At 44.9% G+C, this 19,857-nt stretch overlaps 1 protein-coding gene across 2 annotated transcripts in view; it reads right to left on the bottom strand.

Annotated features, from left to right (window-relative positions):
* Positions 1-2,049: 2,049 nt before the first annotated feature.
* The window catches only part of LOC124043136 (uncharacterized protein KIAA1522 homolog), a 176,398-nt gene continuing 158,590 nt past the window's right edge, over positions 2,050-19,857 (bottom strand). For both annotated transcript variants that reach the window (XM_046361361.1, XM_046361362.1), the window contains exons 3-9: positions 16,277-16,320; positions 16,028-16,148; positions 10,711-10,812; positions 10,340-10,503; positions 9,913-10,095; positions 4,149-8,023; positions 2,050-3,821 (exon numbers count right to left, since the gene is read on the bottom strand). In XM_046361361.1, coding sequence (XP_046217317.1) covers positions 3,818-3,821; positions 4,149-8,023; positions 9,913-10,095; positions 10,340-10,503; positions 10,711-10,812; positions 16,028-16,148; positions 16,277-16,320 — 4,493 coding nt within the window. In that variant the 3' untranslated portion in view covers positions 2,050-3,817. The remainder of the gene's footprint in view (positions 3,822-4,148; positions 8,024-9,912; positions 10,096-10,339; positions 10,504-10,710; positions 10,813-16,027; positions 16,149-16,276; positions 16,321-19,857) is intronic.

Below are 19,857 nucleotides of genomic sequence, written 5' to 3'. Positions count from 1 at the left end.
CTTTAGTGAGGGTCCCAGTAAACCTCTTTAGTGATGGTCCCACTAAACCTCTTTAGTGAGGGTCCCAGTAAACCTCTTTAGTGATGGTCCCACTAAACCTCTTTAGTGAGGGTCCCAGTAAACCTCTTTAGTGAGGGTCACACTAAACCTCTTTAGTGAGGGTCCCAGTAAACCTCTTTAGTGAGGGTCACACTAAACCTCTTCAGTGAGGGTCCCAGTAAACCTCTTTAGTGAGGGTCCCAGTAAACCTCTTTAGTGTGGGTCCCAGTAAACCTCTTTAGTGAGGGTCCCGGTGGACCTCTTTAGTGAGGGTCCCGGTGGACCTCTTCTCCACGCAGCACAGGAACACTCTGGCACCCAGGGGGTCAGTTAGGCTGTACTAACCCTTCTTTCCTGTTGGTAGAAAACAATTACGACATCTATTAGGCTCTAGTTATATTCAAGAATCACTGCATATACTTTAAATTAACAATCGCCTTAGAAATAACATGGATTTGCATGTACCTCATCTGCCTCTTGAAAAGTCTCCCCCAGGATGCAAACATTTTCACGGATGAAGATTTTGTTTTGTTAAGACAACTGAACCCAAATCTATCAGTTGGCGTTAAAACAAGCTACCCGCCTTGTATGCTTTGTCAACAAACACACACACACACACACACACACACACACACACACACACACACACACACACACACACACACACACACACACACACACACACACACACACACACACACACACACACACACACACACACACACACACACACACACCAACTTCAGTCTAGCTAAATGAGGTGGAGCTAACAAAACAATACAAAAACAAATCTGTCAACTAATTGTATTCCAGTACTTGACTATTTGAGGTGGAAGCTCGCCACAGTAACTAACGTTACCTAATAACAGAGGTAAGTTATATTATAGTTTTACGGGTTAGAGGTAAATCAAGTCCCGTACAATGCTTTAACCTTATCATACCTCAAATGATCCATAAAGGGACCACTCTGAACATTTCTCAGAATTACTTGTTACACCACTTACGTACGTCTACGTTTGGGAGTGCAAGTTATATATTATTATTTTTCTTTTATCACTTCATCAGATCATCATAATTATACCATTATACTCAATATTATGTTACTTTAACTCTAGTTACACGGAGAAACTATTGCAGTTGAGCTGCTTGCCAATGTTATTGGCTTGGGGGTGTTACGCAAAACACTTCAGACGCAATTAGCTAGTTAAGTTACCTTTTAATTGCAACAAAGTTGTCCAGTGTCTAACGCTGGCCTAGTCAACAACAGTCATTACTGGTTAACGTTACCTCAGACTTCAGACATTGTGTTGACTCGCGTCGCCTCCGTTCGGTCGTTTTTGCTCGACTCCGAAGTCAGCGATGGTTGGTCGGTCGGTAACCTCTACAACTTAACCCTTGAAGAGCTTCATCACTGACTTCGGAGTCGAGCAAAAACGACCGAACAGAGGTGACGTGAGTCAATGCAATGGAGCCTGAAGTAACGTTAACCGTTCATGACTGTTGTTGACTAGGCCAGCGTTAGACACTTCCGGTTGCCGCATCGAAAGTGCCCTTCATCGTGAAGTCTTCCTCCGCGAATTGCTGTCTGCAGTTCGAGCTGGCACATCCTTCCTCTTCGGGACATGGAGCCACTTCTTCAAAATTTGCGTGTCCTTGGGTCCTATGTGGTAGTTTACAGAGGGATCCTTTTTGGAGACAATTCATACAGCCTGGCGCTATATAGTTCATGTCTGAATTACTATTTGTTGTAGATTGAGGACATTTTTTATTTATTTGTTTTATACATTTTAGAATAATATGATGTAACAAAATGTGAAAAAAGGGAAGGAGTCTGAATACTTTAATGCACTACTGTTCACAAGGTACGTCCCAAAAGTTGTTCACCTCGTAGGGAATAGTTTACCATTTACACTCACTGTTTCCGTAGTTACGATCCACAGGCCTGTGGATTTCATGAAGTAAAACTGACTCTAAGGCCATCCACAGAAACGAGACATTTTGATGAATCAGTTGAACTCAAACCAAAGGTTTAATAATTGGTCGTGAAATGACAGACGATGTTAATAACGCAGTACTGATAAAGAATGTTGTTTTAAAGCAACTTAAAGACACATTAATAAAACAGGAAATGGTTAAGTAACAGAAAAGCCATCAATATTGTATTTTGAACGCATGGGAATGGTGTTTAGTGTAAGTAACTATAAGGAATAGCCATATTGTGCATATCTGCTTGGGTTGTGTCCCAAAAATACACTATATTCTCTGGTTAAAACATTTAAACTTTCAAAAAAAATTATAATTTTATTGACACACATCGGATAGGTGCAGTAAAACGTGTTTTACACGGTCAGCCATTGGTGCAAAAAAAATAAATAATAATTATTCACCTTGTCGGCTCAGGTATTCAAACCAGCAAACTTTCAGTTCCTGGCCAAACGCTCTAACCACAAGGCTATCTGCTGCCACCATACTAGTACTGTGTGGGGAATACATGTGCGATTTGGGATGCAGGCCAAGAGATCTAGAATTGGGAAGCAGCTCATTTCGTTGAACGTTAGTTTTCAGAAGGATAAAAGGCTTTCTTGCCTAAACATTAAAAGCTTCATTATCTTACAAAGGAATTTTATTTATTTATTTTTTTAATAAATTTGACAATAGGTCTAATATATAAATGTTTTTTTATTTTTTTAATATGCAGCTTCTCTTTTTCTCATGCGCTACCCTACCTAAGCCTAAATAATTTGTGGTGTCATTGGTCAAAAAGCAAAAATAACACATTGATTGACACACACCCCGGATAGGCGCAGTAAAATGTGATTGTTAGTTGATTGATTGACACCACAAATGAATTGATTGATTGATCGACGAGATCAAAAGATAAATTCTGGGAATGACATAATCTGTCATTCCATTAGGAAATAAGATAATTAATTCATTAATTAAAATAATTCAGTGATTGTTTGACTCCAAAAGGGAATCTTTATGAAGATTTTTTAATTTGTTTAATTGTCGTCTTGTTTTTTCTTTCTCAACTGCAGTGACTGCTACCTTTTTTAACCTCTGGATGACCTCTGGATGACCTCTACTACAAGCACAGCCTTTTGTGCTGTATTTACAAAATCCAGCCTCAGTTTGTCCTTTGTCTTGATGGTTGCACTTTCCTAGAGCAGACTAAGGGCTCTCTATTCCATCTGTGGCGCTGAAGCGCTTTTAAAGGTATTTTTCCGACTGAGCCGCCATTAAGCGTTTCCGGTGAAGGCAGTCTCCTCTAAAGCTGGAACATTGTCTTTAAACTTCCACGATACGGATTGAATAGATCCTCACTGGACCTCTATGTTTTAGAAAAATACTCCCAAAATAAAGCTTTAATTTGAAAAGAAATGGGGACCAATACCATCTTTTTTGCAAAAATATAAAGGCCTTTTGAAGACATTTTAACTCTGAGTTGACTCTCTCTCTCTACTCTCATTAATTCTCTCTCTCTCTCTCTCTCTCTCTCTCTCTCTCTCTCTCTCTCTCTCTCTCTCTCTCTCTCTCTCTCTCTCTCTCTCTCTCTCTCTCTCTCTCTCTCTCTCTCTCTCTCTCTCTCTCTCTCTCTCTCTCTCTCTCTCTCTCTCTCTCTCTCTCTCTCTCTCTCTCTCTCTCTCTCTCTCTCCCCCCCATGTTTCTCAGGTTCTTGCAGTCCTTGATCTGTTCATCCGTCTTAGTCCCATTCCACAAGAATCCAGTCTTTTTTCAAAAGCGCAATGGTGCTTCCACAATGTTAGACGTCTCCATTTCACCTGGAAAACAGTGGAAATATGTTAAACTTAGAAGTCAGTGCGTCCCAATAGGCACCTTATTCCCTATATATAGTGCACTACCTGTGACCAGAGCCCTATGATATGTTGTGTGTGTGTGTGTGTGTGTGTGAGAGAGCGTGGTGTTCGTCTTTAAATAATTTATAAGCATTCAATGAAACAATGACTGCAAGATCAATTTGATGCACTACCTGCATTACTACCTGAAATAAACAAATTACATTTACTTTACAGCTCGTCTTTTCAAGGAGGTGTAGTTATTAACATGCAGACAAAATCCTATTCTAAGTGTAGCGCTGATGTTCTTACTTGCTGTCCTCCGTCAGTGCTTGCTGGCCTGCAGGTTGCGCTGTTTCTGTCTCTCCGTTAGCTTCTGTTCCCCTTGGAGACGGAGTGCTCCTCAGTGTAGAACACACAGGCTTCTCCAAGGTGTGAGCTGGTTTCTTAGCCACGGGTGGAGGAATTCTCCTCGGAATCCCAGTTCTTACAACGTTGCCATTAGCGACTGTGGAAGCCATAGATTGTTCGGAAAAGCGCTTGAGTTCCGCGGCTAGGCTCTGCTTTAGGCTCGCCTGTACCTCGGAGGAGGAGGAGGAGGCAGGCGTTTCTATGACAACCTTCTTTGAGCTCCTGGAGAAGATGAAGCTTGCGGTGGTGGTGGTGGTGGGGGTCTTTAGCATCTCACCTCCTTCTGGTAACAATGGGGATAGCATTCCTGATTTACCCCCACTGCAACTGGGAATTGAGGTGGAGGATGGCATTCTAAAGCGTGTTGGAAGATTATCTCTGGAAGACATGGCTGCTGTCTTCATTCGGATAGCTTCCTGCATACTCATCGAGGGGGCGATGAGCGTCGCCGGTGACGACTTCAGTGGCCGAGGTGTGGATTTTAGTGACAGGGATCTCCGAATTGGTTTTTGGGGTGTTATGTTCTGAGATCCTTGGGTTTGGATTTGGGTTGAACTCTGATCCTGAGCAGGTGGTTTCCCACTGTTGGAATTGTTGTCGTCAGAACGCGCTTTAACGTAGTCTTCGCCAACGTTGACCGATCTGAGACGTACCATTTGAAGCAGAGAGGGTGTGACCAGTGGAATGTTGGCATCTTCTTTGGGAATAGGGACACTCTTGTGCCTAGACAGAAGCTCTTTGCTCCTGGTCTCTCTGTTCGCCAAGCTGGGCTGTCTCCTGAAGATCACAGGGGGTTGGTTCTCAGTTGGGAGAGGGGGTGGGAGAGGGATGTTAATGGGTGGTAGACGTGGGGCACTGTTAGGGAGCACAGAGGGCATCTGATCCTCAAATTGTACACAGGGAGGGAGGGGGACATTGATAGGAGGTGGAGGAGGAATACTTGATGGGGGCACCAAGTCTGTTGTCATTGGTGGAGGAGGAGGAGCTTCCTGGTGTGAGGGAGGGACATCCTCTGGTAAGGGCGGGACTTCCTGTGATTCAGGAGAAGTTTCTGTTGGTTGTCGGGTGTCTTGCATTGTGATTGGTTTCTGGGCAGATTGCTTGACCTCTGCCTCTTTTTCATTGGGCTGAACTGGAGAAACGACAGCTGAATCATCTGAAGGAATTAATTGGAGCTCAGCTGATTCAGATTCCTCAAAGCTGGTTTCATCAGTTGGGATTAGAGCATTAGAGTTCAGAATCACCCTTTCAGGTTTATCCTCTTTTGGCTCCATTTGAGTGGAAATGGGTGAAAGATCTGTAGTTTCCCCATTCACAGTTGCGACAGTGAAAACATTCACGGTTTCCTTAACCTCCTCCCCATCCAGAGCTATAATGGACGCCTCCTGGACATCAGTGACTGTGTTACATGTCTGCACCACATCTGGCAAGCTCTCCGTCATGAAGGGAGGGGGAGGAGGTGGAAAGTCCATCTCATCAAAGACTGAATCTGCTGGCTCCTCTGGTGGGGGTGGAGGGGGCCAGCAGGACTGTATTATGGGAATCTCTTCCTCACACTCCTCCTCTACCTCAGGTGGGGGAGGGGCCACAGAGTAGGGAGGTGTCTTAGAAGGAGGTGGAGGAGGGTGGTGGGAAGGGGGAGGGGAGGCTGGAGGAGAAACCCGGTCCACTTTGGGAGGCTCCACGGCAAGGGTCTGTGTAGATTTGGTGGGACTTTCCTCTATAGTGTTTTCAGTAGCACTCTGACCTTCGACCTCCTTAGCTGCTACCTCAACCTCAACTTCCTTAGCGACTACCTCAGCCTGTGGAGAACACTTCTCACTCTCGCTGGGTGACTCTACCTTCACCTCTACTGTGACCTCATCAAATGGCGACTTTTTTTGTATGTCTGCTGTTAATTGAACTTTAGCTTCTTTTCTACGAGTACTTTTCTTCATGACAGGAGGGGGTTCCTTCTTTGGAATCATTGTTAAAGTCACTTGTGTCTCTAGCCTCTCTTCTTGACCCTTGACCTGTGCAACACTACAACTCTGTTCCCGCTTCTGGTTCTGGATCTCTACACTTGCTTTTACCTTCTCTGCGATCACCGCCAGGCTTCCTTGTTCTTTCGTTTGACTTTCTGTGCTCTCCGATACCTCAGGTGCCTGCTCTAACATAGGCTCAGTCTTGTCTCGGGGAACAATGTATTTGCTTTCTGATTTTGTCAAAGTAACTTCTTCTACCATAGCCTGCTTTTTGTTCGAGCCTTCAGACTCCTTGCTAGCTTTAGTTTGAGGTTCCCGCTTTTGCTCAATCATGGCAGCTTGCTCTTTTAGTTCCTGTTGCTCCTGGAGCTGTGCTAGCCTGTTGACGTTGGGGCAAGGCCCACACAGCAGTTCGAAGGTGTGTCTGTTGTGGGCCCAGGTCTCCGGGGGTGGCGGGGAAGGGGCTTTAATTTTGGGGGGTGGCGGAATGTTAAGCAGCTCACTGATCGCCATGGATAAAGAGAAACGGACCGGGGTCACCGTTTCTGGATCTTCTATTCTCATAACAGCCGGGGGTAGGGAGGCCTGCTGAAGAGGGTTAAAACTGTTTTTCGAGGCCTCTCGATTGACGAGTTCTGAGGTGACTGAAGACAGGGAGGTGAGGGAAGAGGAGACTGAGGCTGCAGAGAAGGAAGCTCTTGAACCAGATCGTTCCGGTTTGACAGGATACTTCTTCTGTTTACCTGGGGAGACGGAAGGGAGGATCCCCTTGGGGGAAAGTGTCGGTGTACCACTCTGGCTGGAGTACCCACTGGAGGGGGACATGGTCCTTTCAAATGTACCCTCCTCTGATGGGGCTTTCTGGGGGGAAGAGCTGCTGGACGCTGGCCCCTCTGATTTTCCACTACCTCCATGGGAGGCCTGTGTGGGACTCAGAGGACTAGATGCTGTGGAAGATTTTGTATCATCTAAAGAGTTAAACCCAGATGATTTGGATACAGGGACAGAGCTCTTTGTGATTTCTTTGTAGAGCTCTTTAGAGATCTCGATCGTAACTAAGCTTGTGTCTTCAGCAGCCTCCAACTTCCCACCCGCAGAGTCACTGAGGTCTTTAATCTCCACCAGTCGCCTCTTTATCATCTTCTCATGGTGCAGTGAGTTGGTTCTCCTGGGGGGAGCTGGGGGCAACTTGGTTTTCATGATCGACAGACAGCGAGAGAATCTGAAAGAGTCTCCTCCAACATCGCTCATCCCCCCAGATCCAGATAGGACCCCCTGAGCGGTCGCAGTACCAGTACCCCTACTAGTGCTGCTGACCCAGCTAGCGGGGTTTTGTAGGCTCACCTTGTCCTGGTCCCCAGCACCAGGCTGCTGCAGCTGTGTCTCCTGCCCAATGAGGCTCACCGTCTGTGGGTTAGCAAGTCCGAAGCTCCCCTTCGTGGAGGAGATGGCGGAGGAGTTGGACTTGATCGTCTCGGAAGACTGCGAGTGGCTCCAGCTGGATCTTGAAGTCACTGAGTGTGGGGTCACCTTAGAGCCATTGTCACAGGAACTACTGTCACCATGTGAAACGCTGTCACCGCCTTCATAGCAACCTTCACCGCCCGACCTCCTCGACGATGCAGGGCTGTCCGACGACCCTGACGCCAGGCAGCTCTTGCTGATGGTACGGACCGTTCCGTTACCTTTGTTTCCACGGGTACGGCTGGTGCTGCGGTCAATCTGTATGACGTCGACGGAGGCCGGCAGGTAGGCGTTGGGGATGATCTTAGACATGTAAGTGGCCTGGGGAGAGATGGACATCACCGGACCCTGGGTGGGGGCGAATACAAGGGTCAACATTAGGAGTCATACTATGTAGAGAACTGCAGAGCTGTCATACTATGTAGATATACTGTAGTCTGGCCAAATGTGGAGCTGGAGGCCATTTTGCAGCCTCAGCATTCCATTATCTTTCTAAAATTTTCCACCGCCGTTGTTGCAGCCCCTTTTACTAGCCTGTTCAACCTCTCTTCCATATCGTCCGAGATTCCTAAAGATTGGAAAGCTGTTGCGGTTCTCCCCCTCTTCAAAGGGAATAGCAGATGTTCTGAAAGAACTGGAAGACCTGGACCCATACAAATCAGCTGGGCTTGACAATCTGGACCCTCTATTTCTGAAACTATCCGCCGCCATTGTCGAAACCCCTATTACCAGCCTGTTCAACCTCTCTTTCGTATTGTCTGAGATCCCCAAGGATTGGAAAGCTGCCGCAGTCATCCCCCTCTTCAAAGGGGGAGACACCCTGGACCCAAACTGTTACAGACCTACATCCATCCTGTTCTGCTGTTCTAAAGTCTTCGAAAGCCAAGTGAACAAACAGATCACCGACCATTTCGAATGTACTTTCTTCACTGTGCAATCCCAAACTTACTTTGGCCGCCTTTCCTTCCACCTCTCTGCTGCCAATGAATGGAACAAATTCCTAAAATCGCTGAAGTTGGAGACTTATATCTCCCTCACTAACTTTAAGCATCAGCTATCTGAGCAGCTTACCGATCTCTGCAGCTGTACACAGCCCATCTGTAAATAGTGCATCTGTAAATATCCCATCCAACTACCTACCTCATCCCCATATTGTTTTTATTTATTTTTTTGCTCTTTTGTACACCAGTATTTATACTTGCACATCATCATCTACACATCTATCACTCCAGTGTTCATTTTCTAAAATGTAATTACTTCACAACTATGGCCTATTTACTGCCTTACCTCCTTACTACATTTGCACACACTGTACTATATAGATTTTTCTATTGTGTTACTGACTGTACGTTTGTTTATGTGTACCTCTGTGTTGTTTTATGTCTCACTGCTTTGCCTTATCTTGGCCAGGTCGCAATTGTAAATGAGAACTTATTCTCAACTGGCCTACCTGGTTAAATAAATAAATAAAGGTGAAATTTAAAAAAAATTCAACCATTCACAATGAGTATTTTGATCTTAGTTCTGAGTCCAGTGGTTCAGATAGCAAGCTTGGTTTACCATCAGCGTCCGATGATCATGTCATTCCAGGGATGCCATTTAACAGACACTTTTATCCAAAGCGACTCACAGTAATGTGTGCATGCTTTTTTTCGTTGACACTGAGTTTACAAAACATCTTTGTAAAATTGAGTTGCACCTGCCCCTTTCGCCCTCTTTCGCCCTCAGAACAGCCTCAATTCGTCTGTGAATGAACTCTACAAGGTCTCGAAAGCGTTCCACAGGGATGCTGGCTAATGTTGACTCCAATACAGTTGTGTCCAGTTGGCTGGATGTCCTTCGGGTGGTGGACCATTCTTGATACACACTGGACACGTTTGAGTGTTAAAAACCATTGCAGTTCTTGACACAAACCGGTACACCTGGCACCTACTACCATACTCTGTTCAACGACACTTCAATCTATTGTCTTGCCCATTCACCCTCTGAATGCCACACATACACGATCCATGTCTGAATTGTCTCATAGCTTAAACATCCTTATTTAACATGTCTCCTCCTCTTCATCTACACTGATTGAAGTGGATTTAACAAGCGACATCAATAAAGGGATCATAGCTTTCACCTGGATTCACCTGGTCAGTTTATGTCATGAAAAGAGCAGGTGTTCCTAATGTTTAATTCACTCAGTGTCGATAACCCCAGCAGGAAGAAACACTGTTCTGAACGGGCCTCACCTGTGGCTCCTGGAGGAATCTGGGGAATCCAGAGGAGCAGGAGGAGGTCGTGCCCGGCACGGCCAGAGACTTGGGCCTCTGGGTGGAGGAGAGACGAGAGTCCAGTCCCCTGTGGTGGCTGAAGCCCTGGTCGTCCCTGTAAACAGACTGGAGGTGGTGTCTCAACAGCTCCTCTCTGGATGCCTAGTAGGTGAGTTCAGTTGTAATTAAATATAAATATATTTGCCCAAGGCAATAAAAAAACATTTTACTAATCCTAATCCAATGTTATGAGATCCAATGTAACTACAATTTAGTCATGCAAGTAGCTGTCAGTGAAAGTACGACACTATAACCACTATAACTATAACCACAACAAATGTACTTGTCAGAGTTATAACGCTTGAAAGCCTGATTTTTCTGATACAGGCTCATATGAAAGCCTCACCTCCAGGTCTGAGAGGTGTACTCTTGCCCCTTCGTAGTTGGCTAGAGGGGTCTCTCCGTCGATGGTGGGGATGACGACCACACCTGATTGGCCGTCTCTACCCTGTCCGACAGAGCCGTTAGGGAGCTGGGAATGAACTTTGTACTCAGAGCCACTGTGAAGGGCTAGAAGGGGGAATAGAGATGGAACACATCTTATCACCTCATTTAAATATGACAGAAGATTTGATTGGGCTTTTTTTTGTCAACGTGCCTTAGAGTATTCATCACTTTATTTACAAAACCCTGGACATTTATTGGTCTGGGTGACTCTTCTTTGTCAAGTGAAGCTCAGAGTTAAAGCTAGCTGCCATCCAAGGACTACACATGTACCCAGCTCTCTCTGGACCTGCTGGGGTATGCCCATGATAGTAGTCCTCCTGTTCTTCCTCTTGTCCAGTCTCTTCACTGGGTTCAGAGGCTTGAATGTGGAGCCTGGAAGGATAAGAGGAGATGGTTTTTAGAGGAGGGAGAAGGATGAGATAAGGGATGAGATAAGGGATGAGATGTGTTTAGAGGAGGGAGAAGGATGAGATAAGGGAGGAGATAAGGGATGAGATGTTTTTTGTTTTCACTATATATTTTACCTCTTGGGGATGTTATTCGAAAACATAATGTAAACTTTCACTGCTATGCGGATGACACACAGCTGTACATTTCAATGAAACATGGTGAAGCCCCAAAATTGCCCTCGCTAGAAGCATGTGTTTCAGACATAAGGAAGTGAATGGCTGCAAACTTTCTACTATTAAACTCGGACAAAACAGAGATGCTTGTTCTAGGTCCCAAGAAACAAAGAGATCTTCTGTTGAATCTGACAATTAATCTTAATGGTTGTACAGTCGTCTCAAATAAAACTGTGAAGGACCTCGGCGTTACTCTGGACCCTGATCTCTCTTTTGAAGAACATATCAAGACCATTTCGAGGACAGCTTTTTTCCATCTACGTAACATTGCAAAAATCAGAAACTTTCTGTCCAAAAATGATGCAGAAAAATTAATCCATGCTTTTGTCACTTCTAGGTTAGACTACTGCAATGCTCTATTTTCCGGCTACCCGGATAAAGCACTAAATAAACTTCAGTTAGTGCTAAATACGGCTGCTAGAATCCTGACTAGAACCAAAAAATTTGATCATATTACTCCAGTGCTAGCCTCTCTACACTGGCTTCCTGTCAAAGCAAGGGCTGATTTCAAGGTTTTACTGCTAACCTACAAAGCATTACATGGGCTTGCTCCTACCTACCTCTCTGATTTGGTCCTGCCGTACATACCTACACATACGCTACGGTCACAAGACGCAGGCCTCCTAATTGTCCCTAGAATTTCTAAGCAAACAGCTGGAGGCAGGGCTTTCTCCTATAGAGCTCCATTTTTATGGAATGGTCTGCCTACCCATGTCAGAGATGCAAACTCGGTCTCAACCTTTAAGTCTTTACTGAAGACTCGTCTCTTCAGTGGGTCATATGATTGAGTGTAGTCTGGCCCAGGAGTGGGAAGGTGAACGGAAAGGCTCTGGAGCAACGAACCGCCCTTGCTGTCTCTGCCTGGCCGGTTCCCCTCTTTTCACTGGGATTCTTTGCCTCTAACCCTGTTACGGGGGCTGAGTCACTGGCTTGCTGGGGCTCTCTCGTGCCGTCCCTGGGGGGGGTGCGTCACCTGGGTGGGTTGATTCACTGTTGTGGTCGGCCTGTCTGGGTTCGTGCCCCAGGACCGTGCCCCAGGACTACCTGACATGATGGCTCCTTGCTGTCCCCAGTCCACCTGACTGTGCTGCTGCTCCAGTTTCAACTGTTCTGCCTTATTATTATTTGACCATGCTGGTCATTTATGAACATTTGAACATCTTGGTCATGTTCTGTTATAATCTCTACCCGGCACAGCCAGAAGAGGACTGGCCACCCCACATAGCCCGGTTCCTCTCTAGGTTTCTTCCTAGGTTTTGGCCTTTCTAGGGAGTTTTTCCTAGCCACCGTGCTTTTACACCTGCATTGTTTGCTGTTTGGGGTTTTAGGCTGGGTTTCTGTACAGCACTTTGAGATATCAGCTGATGTACGAAGGGCTATATAAATAAATTTGATTTGATTTGATGAGATAAGGAGGAGATAAGGGATGGATGAGTAAAAATGTGTTGGGGATTTTAAATTCACTTTAGGGGAATTTACTGGGGGGGGGGGTTGGGGGGGGGTTTGCAAACTTTTTTAACATATATTTTTTTGCATTGGGAGAGATGTGTGTTTTTATTTATATTCGCACAGGGGATGGGAGTGTTTTTTTATCCCTCCCTTGTTTACATTTGCTCTTCTGCTCATATTTTCCTTATAAACAATAGCTTGTCTTATTTTTCATATTGCCCTAATAAAAAGTTTTGAAAAGTTTGTGAAGGTTTGATATGGTGTGATTATTATTATGCTTCATGCTACTGCAGACCTGTGAAATGAAGGAAGTGACTCCGACAGTTGAACTATGCTACTGCAGACCTGTGAAATGAAAGAAGTGACTCCGACAGTTGAACTTGAGGTGAGGAAGAATGTTTCGGCCCTACCAGAGTTGCTCCTATAATATGACAATATAATGCTTGTCTTAGTATCAAATATTCAGATCGAAAATTAACGAATCAGCCTCCTCCTGTACGTCTTTATCTATATAGCAGACACAGTAGCCATATGACATGGGAAAAATCGAAGCTTTATTTAACTAGGCAAGTCAGTTAATTAAGGACAAATTCTTATTTACAATGACGGCCTACCCAGGCCAAATCCGGACGATGCTGAGCCAATTGTGCGCCGCCCTGTGGGATTCCCAATCACGACCGAATGTGATACAGCCTGGATTTGAACCAGGGAATGTAGTGACCTATCATGCACTGAAATACGGTGCCTTAGACTGCTGCACCACTCAGGAGCCCCAAAAACAAATGCATAAAGAAATGCATGTTGATGTCGTCGAGATATGCTGGTGATATGCTGGTGATATGCTGGTGATATGCTGGTGATATGCTGCTGATATGCTGCTGATATGCTGCTGATATGCTGGTGATATGCTGGTGATATGCTGCTGATATGCTGCTGATATGCTGGTGATATGCTGGTGATATGCTTGTGATATGCTGGTGATATGCTGCTGATATGCTGGTGATATGCTGGTAATATGCTTGTGATATGCTGCTGATATGCTGGTGATATGCTGGTGATATGCTGGTGATATGCTGGTAATATGCTTGTGATATGCTGGTGATATGCTGGTGATATGCTGGTGATATGCTGCTGATATGCTGCTGATATGCTGGTGATATGCTGCTGATATGCTGGTGATATGCTGCTGATATGCTGGTGATATGCTATCTTAATTTCATACAGTGGACACCTACGCCTACAACCCTATGCATGCAATGCCATGATGCATTTAGTGCTCAAATCTCTTGACCACTGAACCCCCCCCCCCCCTCCCCAAAAAAACCGATAAAGTTTTGCATAAAGCTACACATCGAAACACATTTGTTATAGGCTGTTTTTAAGGACCTGTAAATGTGTCTCATTTGGCCAATATCCCTCGTTTATTTATGCTGCCGGCTTCGCCAGGTTTGATCTGAATGAATATGAACCGATACGTTTCTCAGATACCCGGTAAAATAAAAATATCCCCTGTCATGTTGAACGGCTCCAAATTTTCTGAAATAGGATGTTGTTTTTATTGAAGATTTTTTATAATTTTTGCTCGACAATCTGACGCCAATATGACGGAAACCTAGCTAGTGCGCTGGTCCGGTGTCACTTTTGATTATGCCTGCACATCATGGTTCAACAGCCTCCCCAGCCATTTGAAGAATAAGCTATCAGCCACACAAGCTTGTATGAATTGTACCTCATGAACTCCCCCTGATACTCATCTGGAGGTTGAGCATCTCTATCTCTGTAGTGTCTCTGTATCTATGTAATGTGTCTCTATCTCTGTAGTGTGTCTCTATCTCTGAAGTGTCTCTGTATCTATGTAATGTGTCTCTATCTCTGTAGTGTCTCTGTATCTATGTAATGTGTCTCTATCTCTGTAGTGTGTCTCTATCTCTGTAGTGTCTCTGTATCTATGTAATGTGTCTCTATCTCTGTAGTGTCTCTGTATCTATGTAATGTGTCTCTATCTCTGTAGTGTGTCTCTATCTCTGTAGTGTCTCTGTATCTATGTAATGTGTTTGTATCTATATAATGTCTCTGTATCTATGTAATGTCTCTGTGTCTATATAATGTGTTTGTGTCTATATAATGTGTCTGTATCTATATAATGTGTCTGTATCTATATAATGTGTCTGTATCTCTGTAATGTGTCTGTATCTCTGTAATGTGTCTGTATCTCTGTAATGTGTCTGTATCTATATAATGTCTCTGTATCTATATAATGTGTCTGTATCTATATAATGTCTCTGTATCTATGTAATGTGTCTGTAATGTGTCTGTATCTATATAATGTGTCTGTATCTCTGTAATGTGTCTGTATCTATATAATGTGTCTGTATCTATATAATGTGTCTGTGTCTATATAATGTGTCTGTGTCTATATAATGTGTCTCTATCTATATAGGTACCCAGTAGACCCAGTAGAGACCCAGTAGACCCAGTAGAGACCCAGTAGACGCAGTAGAGACCCAGTAGACGCAGTAGACCCAGTAGGTACCCAATAGAGACCCAGTAGAGACCCAGTAGACCCAGTAGAGACCCAGTAGAGACCCAGTAGAAGCTGTAGAGACCCAGTAGATGCAGTAGACCCAGTAGGTACCCAGTAGAGACCCAGTAGAGACCCAGTAGAGACCCAGTAGACACAGTAGAGACCCAGTAGGTATCCAGTAGACCCAGTAGAGACCCAGTAGAGACCCAGTAGAAGCTGTAGAGACCCAGTAGATGCAGTAGACCCAGTAGGTACCCAGTAGAGACCCAGTAGAGACCCAGTAGACCCAGTAGAGACCCAGTAGATGCAGTAGACCCAGTAGGTACCCAGTAGAGACCCAGTAGAGACCCAGTAGACCTAGTAGAGACCCAGTAGAGACCCAGTAGACCCAGTATACCCAATAGACCCAGTATACCCAGTAGGCCCAGTATACTCAGTAGAGAACCAGTAGACCCAGTATACCCAGTAGAGACCCAGTAGACCCAGTAGAGACCCAGTAGACGCAGTAGAGACCCAGTAGGTACCCAGTATACCCAGTAGAGACGCAGTAGAGACCCAGTAGATGCAGTAGAAACCCAGTAGACCCAGTATACCCAATATACCCAGTATACCCAGTAGAGACCCAGTAGAGACCCAGCAGACCCAGTAGAGACCCAGTAGAGAACCAGTAGAGACCCAGTAGACCCAGTAGACCCAGTAGAGAGCCAGTAGAGACCCAGTAGAGAGAGAGACGCATTCTGCTATGAATGAGGCATGTATGAGAAATATTGTACAAATGACCAAACTATACTAGGTCCAAGGCATGATCTATGATTAGCTTTCATTAAAATATGATGAATTGGATATGATAATGAATACTCCCCCCACACACACACACACACACACACACACACACACACACACACACACACACACACACACACACACACACACACACACACACACACACACACACACACACACACACACACACACACACACACACACCTACCTTGGCGTGTGAGCACAGGTCTCGTGGACACAGTCAATCCAGCAGAGGTCACTGCGGTAACAGGATTCCCGGCGGTACTTCCTGACTCCTGAGATCCATCCCTGTGGTTGGGGCTGACATTCTGCAGAGGAGAGGAATGGGATTTTTAGGGACAAAGTATTCAATCACTGCAGAAGTTGTCTGCTCATTGCTCCTAGTTCTCAGTTGACCAGTACCAGCCGTGTGGTTTCAAATGACGCCACTACTTACTGCGTCACTATGGTCATCCTGAAAGGCCACTCCTTTGTTGTGTTCTGTAGGAGAGACAAAGAAGGTTTTTCAGATATTCCCTACAGCTCTGACATCTAAATACCCCTTCTAGTGTCTATTGAGTGTGTGTCATGCAGGGTGTAGTGTGTTGTGTGCAGTGTGTAGTGTGTAGTGTGTTCTGTGTAGTGCGTAGTGTGTAGTGTGTAGTGTGTAGTGTGTAGTGTGTAGTGTGAGGTTTGTAGTGTGTAGTGTGTTGTGTGTTCTGTGTAGTGTGTTGTGTGTAGTGTGTAGTGTGTAGTGTGTTGTATGTAGTGTGTAGTGTGTAGTGTGTAGTGTGTAGTGTGTAGTGTGTAGTGTGTAGTGTGTTGTATGTAGTGTGCAGTGTGTAGTGTGTAGTGTGTAGTGTGTTCTGTGTAGTGTGTAGTGTGTTGTGTGTAGTGTGCAGTGTGTAGTGTGTAGTGTTCTGTGTAGTGTGTTGTGTGTAGTGTGTAGTGTGTAGTGTGTTGTGTGTAGTGTGTAGTGTGCAGTGTGTAGTGTGTAGTGTTCTGTGTAGTGTGTTGTGTGTAGTGTGTTGTGTGTAGTGTGTAGTGTTCTGTGTAGTGTGTAGTGTGTAGTGTGAGGTTTGTAGTGTGCAGTGTGTTCTGTGTTGTGTGTAGTGTGTAGTGTCTTCTGTGTAGTGTGTTCTGTGTAGTGTGTAGTGTGTAGTGTGTAGTGTGCAGTGTGTTCTGTGTAGTGTGTTCTGTGTAGTGTGTAGTGTTGTGTGTAGTGTGAGGTTTGTAGTGTGTAGTGTGTTCTGTGTTCTTTGCAGTGTGTAGTGTGTAGTGTGCAGTGTGTAGTGTGTAGTGTGTAGTGTGTAGTGTGCAGTGTGTTCTGTGTAGTGTGTAGTGTGCAGTGAGTAGTGTGTAGTGTGTAGTGTGTAGTGTGTAGTGTGTAGTGTGTAGTGTGCAGTGTGTTCTGTGTAGTGTGTTGTGTGTAGTGTGTAGTGTGTAGTGTGTTGTGTGTTGTGTGTAGTGTGTAGTGTGCAGTGTGTAGTGTGTAGTGTTCTGTGTAGTGTGTTGTGTGTAGTGTGTAGTGTGTTCTGTGTTGTGTGTAGTGTGTTGTGTGTAGTGTGTAGTGTTCTGTGTAGTGTGTAGTGTGTAGTGTGAGGTTTGTAGTGTGCAGTGTGTTCTGTGTTGTGTGTAGTGTGTAGTGTCTTCTGTGTAGTGTGTAGTGTGTAGTGTGTAGTGTGTAGTGTGCAGTGTGTTCTGTGTAGTGTGTTCTGTGTAGTGTGTAGTGTTCTGTGTAGTGTGATGTGTGTAGTGTGTTGTGTGTAGTGTGTTGTGTGTAGTGTGTAGTGTGCAGTGTGTAGTGTTCTGTGTAGTGTGTAGTGTGTAGTGTGAGGTTTGTAGTGTGTAGTGTGTTCTGTGTTCTTTGCAGTGTGTAGTGTGTAGTGTGTAGTGTGCAGTGTGTAGTGTGTAGTGTGTAGTGCGCAGTGTGTTCTGTGTAGTGTGTAGTGTGCAGTGTGTAGTGTGCAGTGTGTAGTGTGTAGTGTGTAGTGTGTAGTGTGTAGTGTGCAGTGTGTTCTGTGTTCTGTGTAGTGTGCAGTGTGCAGTGTGTTCTGTGTTCTGTGTAGTGCGTAGTGTGTAGTGTGTAGTGTGAGGTTTGTAGTGTGTAGTGTGTTCTGTGTTCTGTGCAGTGTGTTATGTGTAGTGTGCAGTGTGCAGTGTGTTCTGTGTTCTGTGTAGTGTGCAGTGTGCAGTGTGTTCTGTGTTCTGTGTAGTGTGCATTGTGTTGTGTGTAGTGTGTAGTGTGTTCTGTGTTCTGTGTAGTGTGTAGTGTGTTCTGTGTTGTGGGTAGTGTGTAGTGTGTAGTGTGTACTGTGTAGTGTGTAGTGTGTTATGTGTAGTGTGTTATGTGTAGTGTGCAGTCTGCAGTGTGTTCTGTGTAGTGTGCAGTGTGCAGTGTGTTCTGTGTAGTGTGCAGTGTGTTGTGTGTAGTGTGTAGTGTAAGTCGCTCTGGATAAGAGCGTCTGCTAAATGACTTAAATGTAAATGTAAATGTAGTGTGTTCTGTGTAGTGTGTAGTGTGTTCTGTGTTGTGGGCAGTGTGTTGTGTGTAGTATGCAGTGTGCAGTGTGTGTAGTGTGTAGTGTGTAGTGTGCAGTGTGCAGTGTGTAGTGTGTAGTGTGCAGTGTGTAGTGTGCAGTGTGTAGTGTGCAGTGTGCAGTGTGTAGTGTGTAGTGTGCAGTGTGCAGTGTGTAGTGTGCAGTGTGTAGTGTGTAGTGTGCAGTGTGTGTAGTGTGCAGTGTGCAGTGTGTAGTGTGCAGTGTGCAGTGTGTAGTGTGTAGTGTGTAGTGTGTTGTATGTAGTGTGTAGTGTGTAGTGTGTAGTGTGTTCTGTGTAGTGTGTAGTGTGTTGTGTATAGTGTGCAGTGTGTAGTGTGTAGTGTTCTGTGTAGTGTGTTGTATGTAGTGTGTAGTGTGTAGTGTGAGGTTTGTAGTGTGCAGTGTGTTCTGTGTTGTGTGTAGTGTGTAGTGTCTTCTGTGTAGTGTGTTCTGTGTAGTGTGTAGTGTGTAGTGTGTAGTGTGAGGTTTGTAGTGTGTAGTGTGTTCTGTGTTCTTTGCAGTGTGTAGTGTGTAGTGTGTAGTGTGCAGTGTGTAGTGTGTAGTGTGCAGTGTGTAGTGTGCAGTGTGTTCTGTGTAGTGTGTAGTGTGCAGTGTGTAGTGTGCAGTGTGTAGTGTGTAGTGTGTAGTGTGTAGTGTGCAGTGTGTTCTGTGTAGTGTGTTGTGTGTAGTGTGTAGTGTGTAGTGTGTTGTGTGTAGTGTGTAGTGTGCAGTGTGTAGTGTGTAGTGTTCTGTGTAGTGTGTTGTGTGTAGTGTGTAGTGTGTTCTGTGTTGTGTGTAGTGTGTTGTGTGTAGTGTGTAGTGTTCTGTGTAGTGTGTAGTGTGAGGTTTGTAGTGTGCAGTGTGTTCTGTGTTGTGTGTAGTGTGTAGTGTCTTCTGTGTAGTGTGCTCTGTGTAGTGTGTAGTGTGTAGTGTGCAGTGTGTTCTGTGTAGTGTGTTCTGTGTAGTGTGTAGTGTTCTGTGTAGTGTGTTGTGTGTAGTGTGTTGTGTGTAGTGTGTCGTGTGTAGTGTGTAGTGTGCAGTGTGTAGTGTTCTGTGTAGTGTGTAGTGTGAGGTTTGTAGTGTGTAGTGTGTTCTGTGTTCTTTGCAGTGTGTAGTGTGTAGTGTGTAGTGTGCAGTGTGTAGTGTGTAGTGTGTAGTGTGCAGTGTGTTCTGTGTAGTACGTAGTGTGTAGTGTGTAGTGTGAGGTTTGTAGTGTGTAGTGTGTTCTATGTTCTGTGCAGTGTGTTATGTGTAGTGTGCAGTGTGTTCTGTGTTCTGTGTAGTGTGCAGTGTGCAGTGTGTTCTGTGTTCTGTGTAGTGTGCAGTGTGCAGTGTGTTGTGTGTAGTGTGTAGTGTGTTCTGTGTAGTGTGTAGTGTGTTCTGTGTTGTGGGTAGTGTGTTGTGTGTAGTGTGTAGTGTGTAGTGTGTACTGTGTAGTGTGTAGTGTGTTATGTGTAGTGTGCAGTCTGCAGTGTGTTCTGTGTAGTGTGCAGTGTGC

This window comes from Oncorhynchus gorbuscha, linkage group LG09, assembly GCF_021184085.1.
Source record: "Oncorhynchus gorbuscha isolate QuinsamMale2020 ecotype Even-year linkage group LG09, OgorEven_v1.0, whole genome shotgun sequence".
Taxonomy (NCBI): domain Eukaryota; kingdom Metazoa; phylum Chordata; class Actinopteri; order Salmoniformes; family Salmonidae; genus Oncorhynchus; species Oncorhynchus gorbuscha.
The sequence above is the reverse complement of the archived record's forward strand: the minus strand, read 5'-3'. Positions and strand labels throughout refer to the sequence as shown.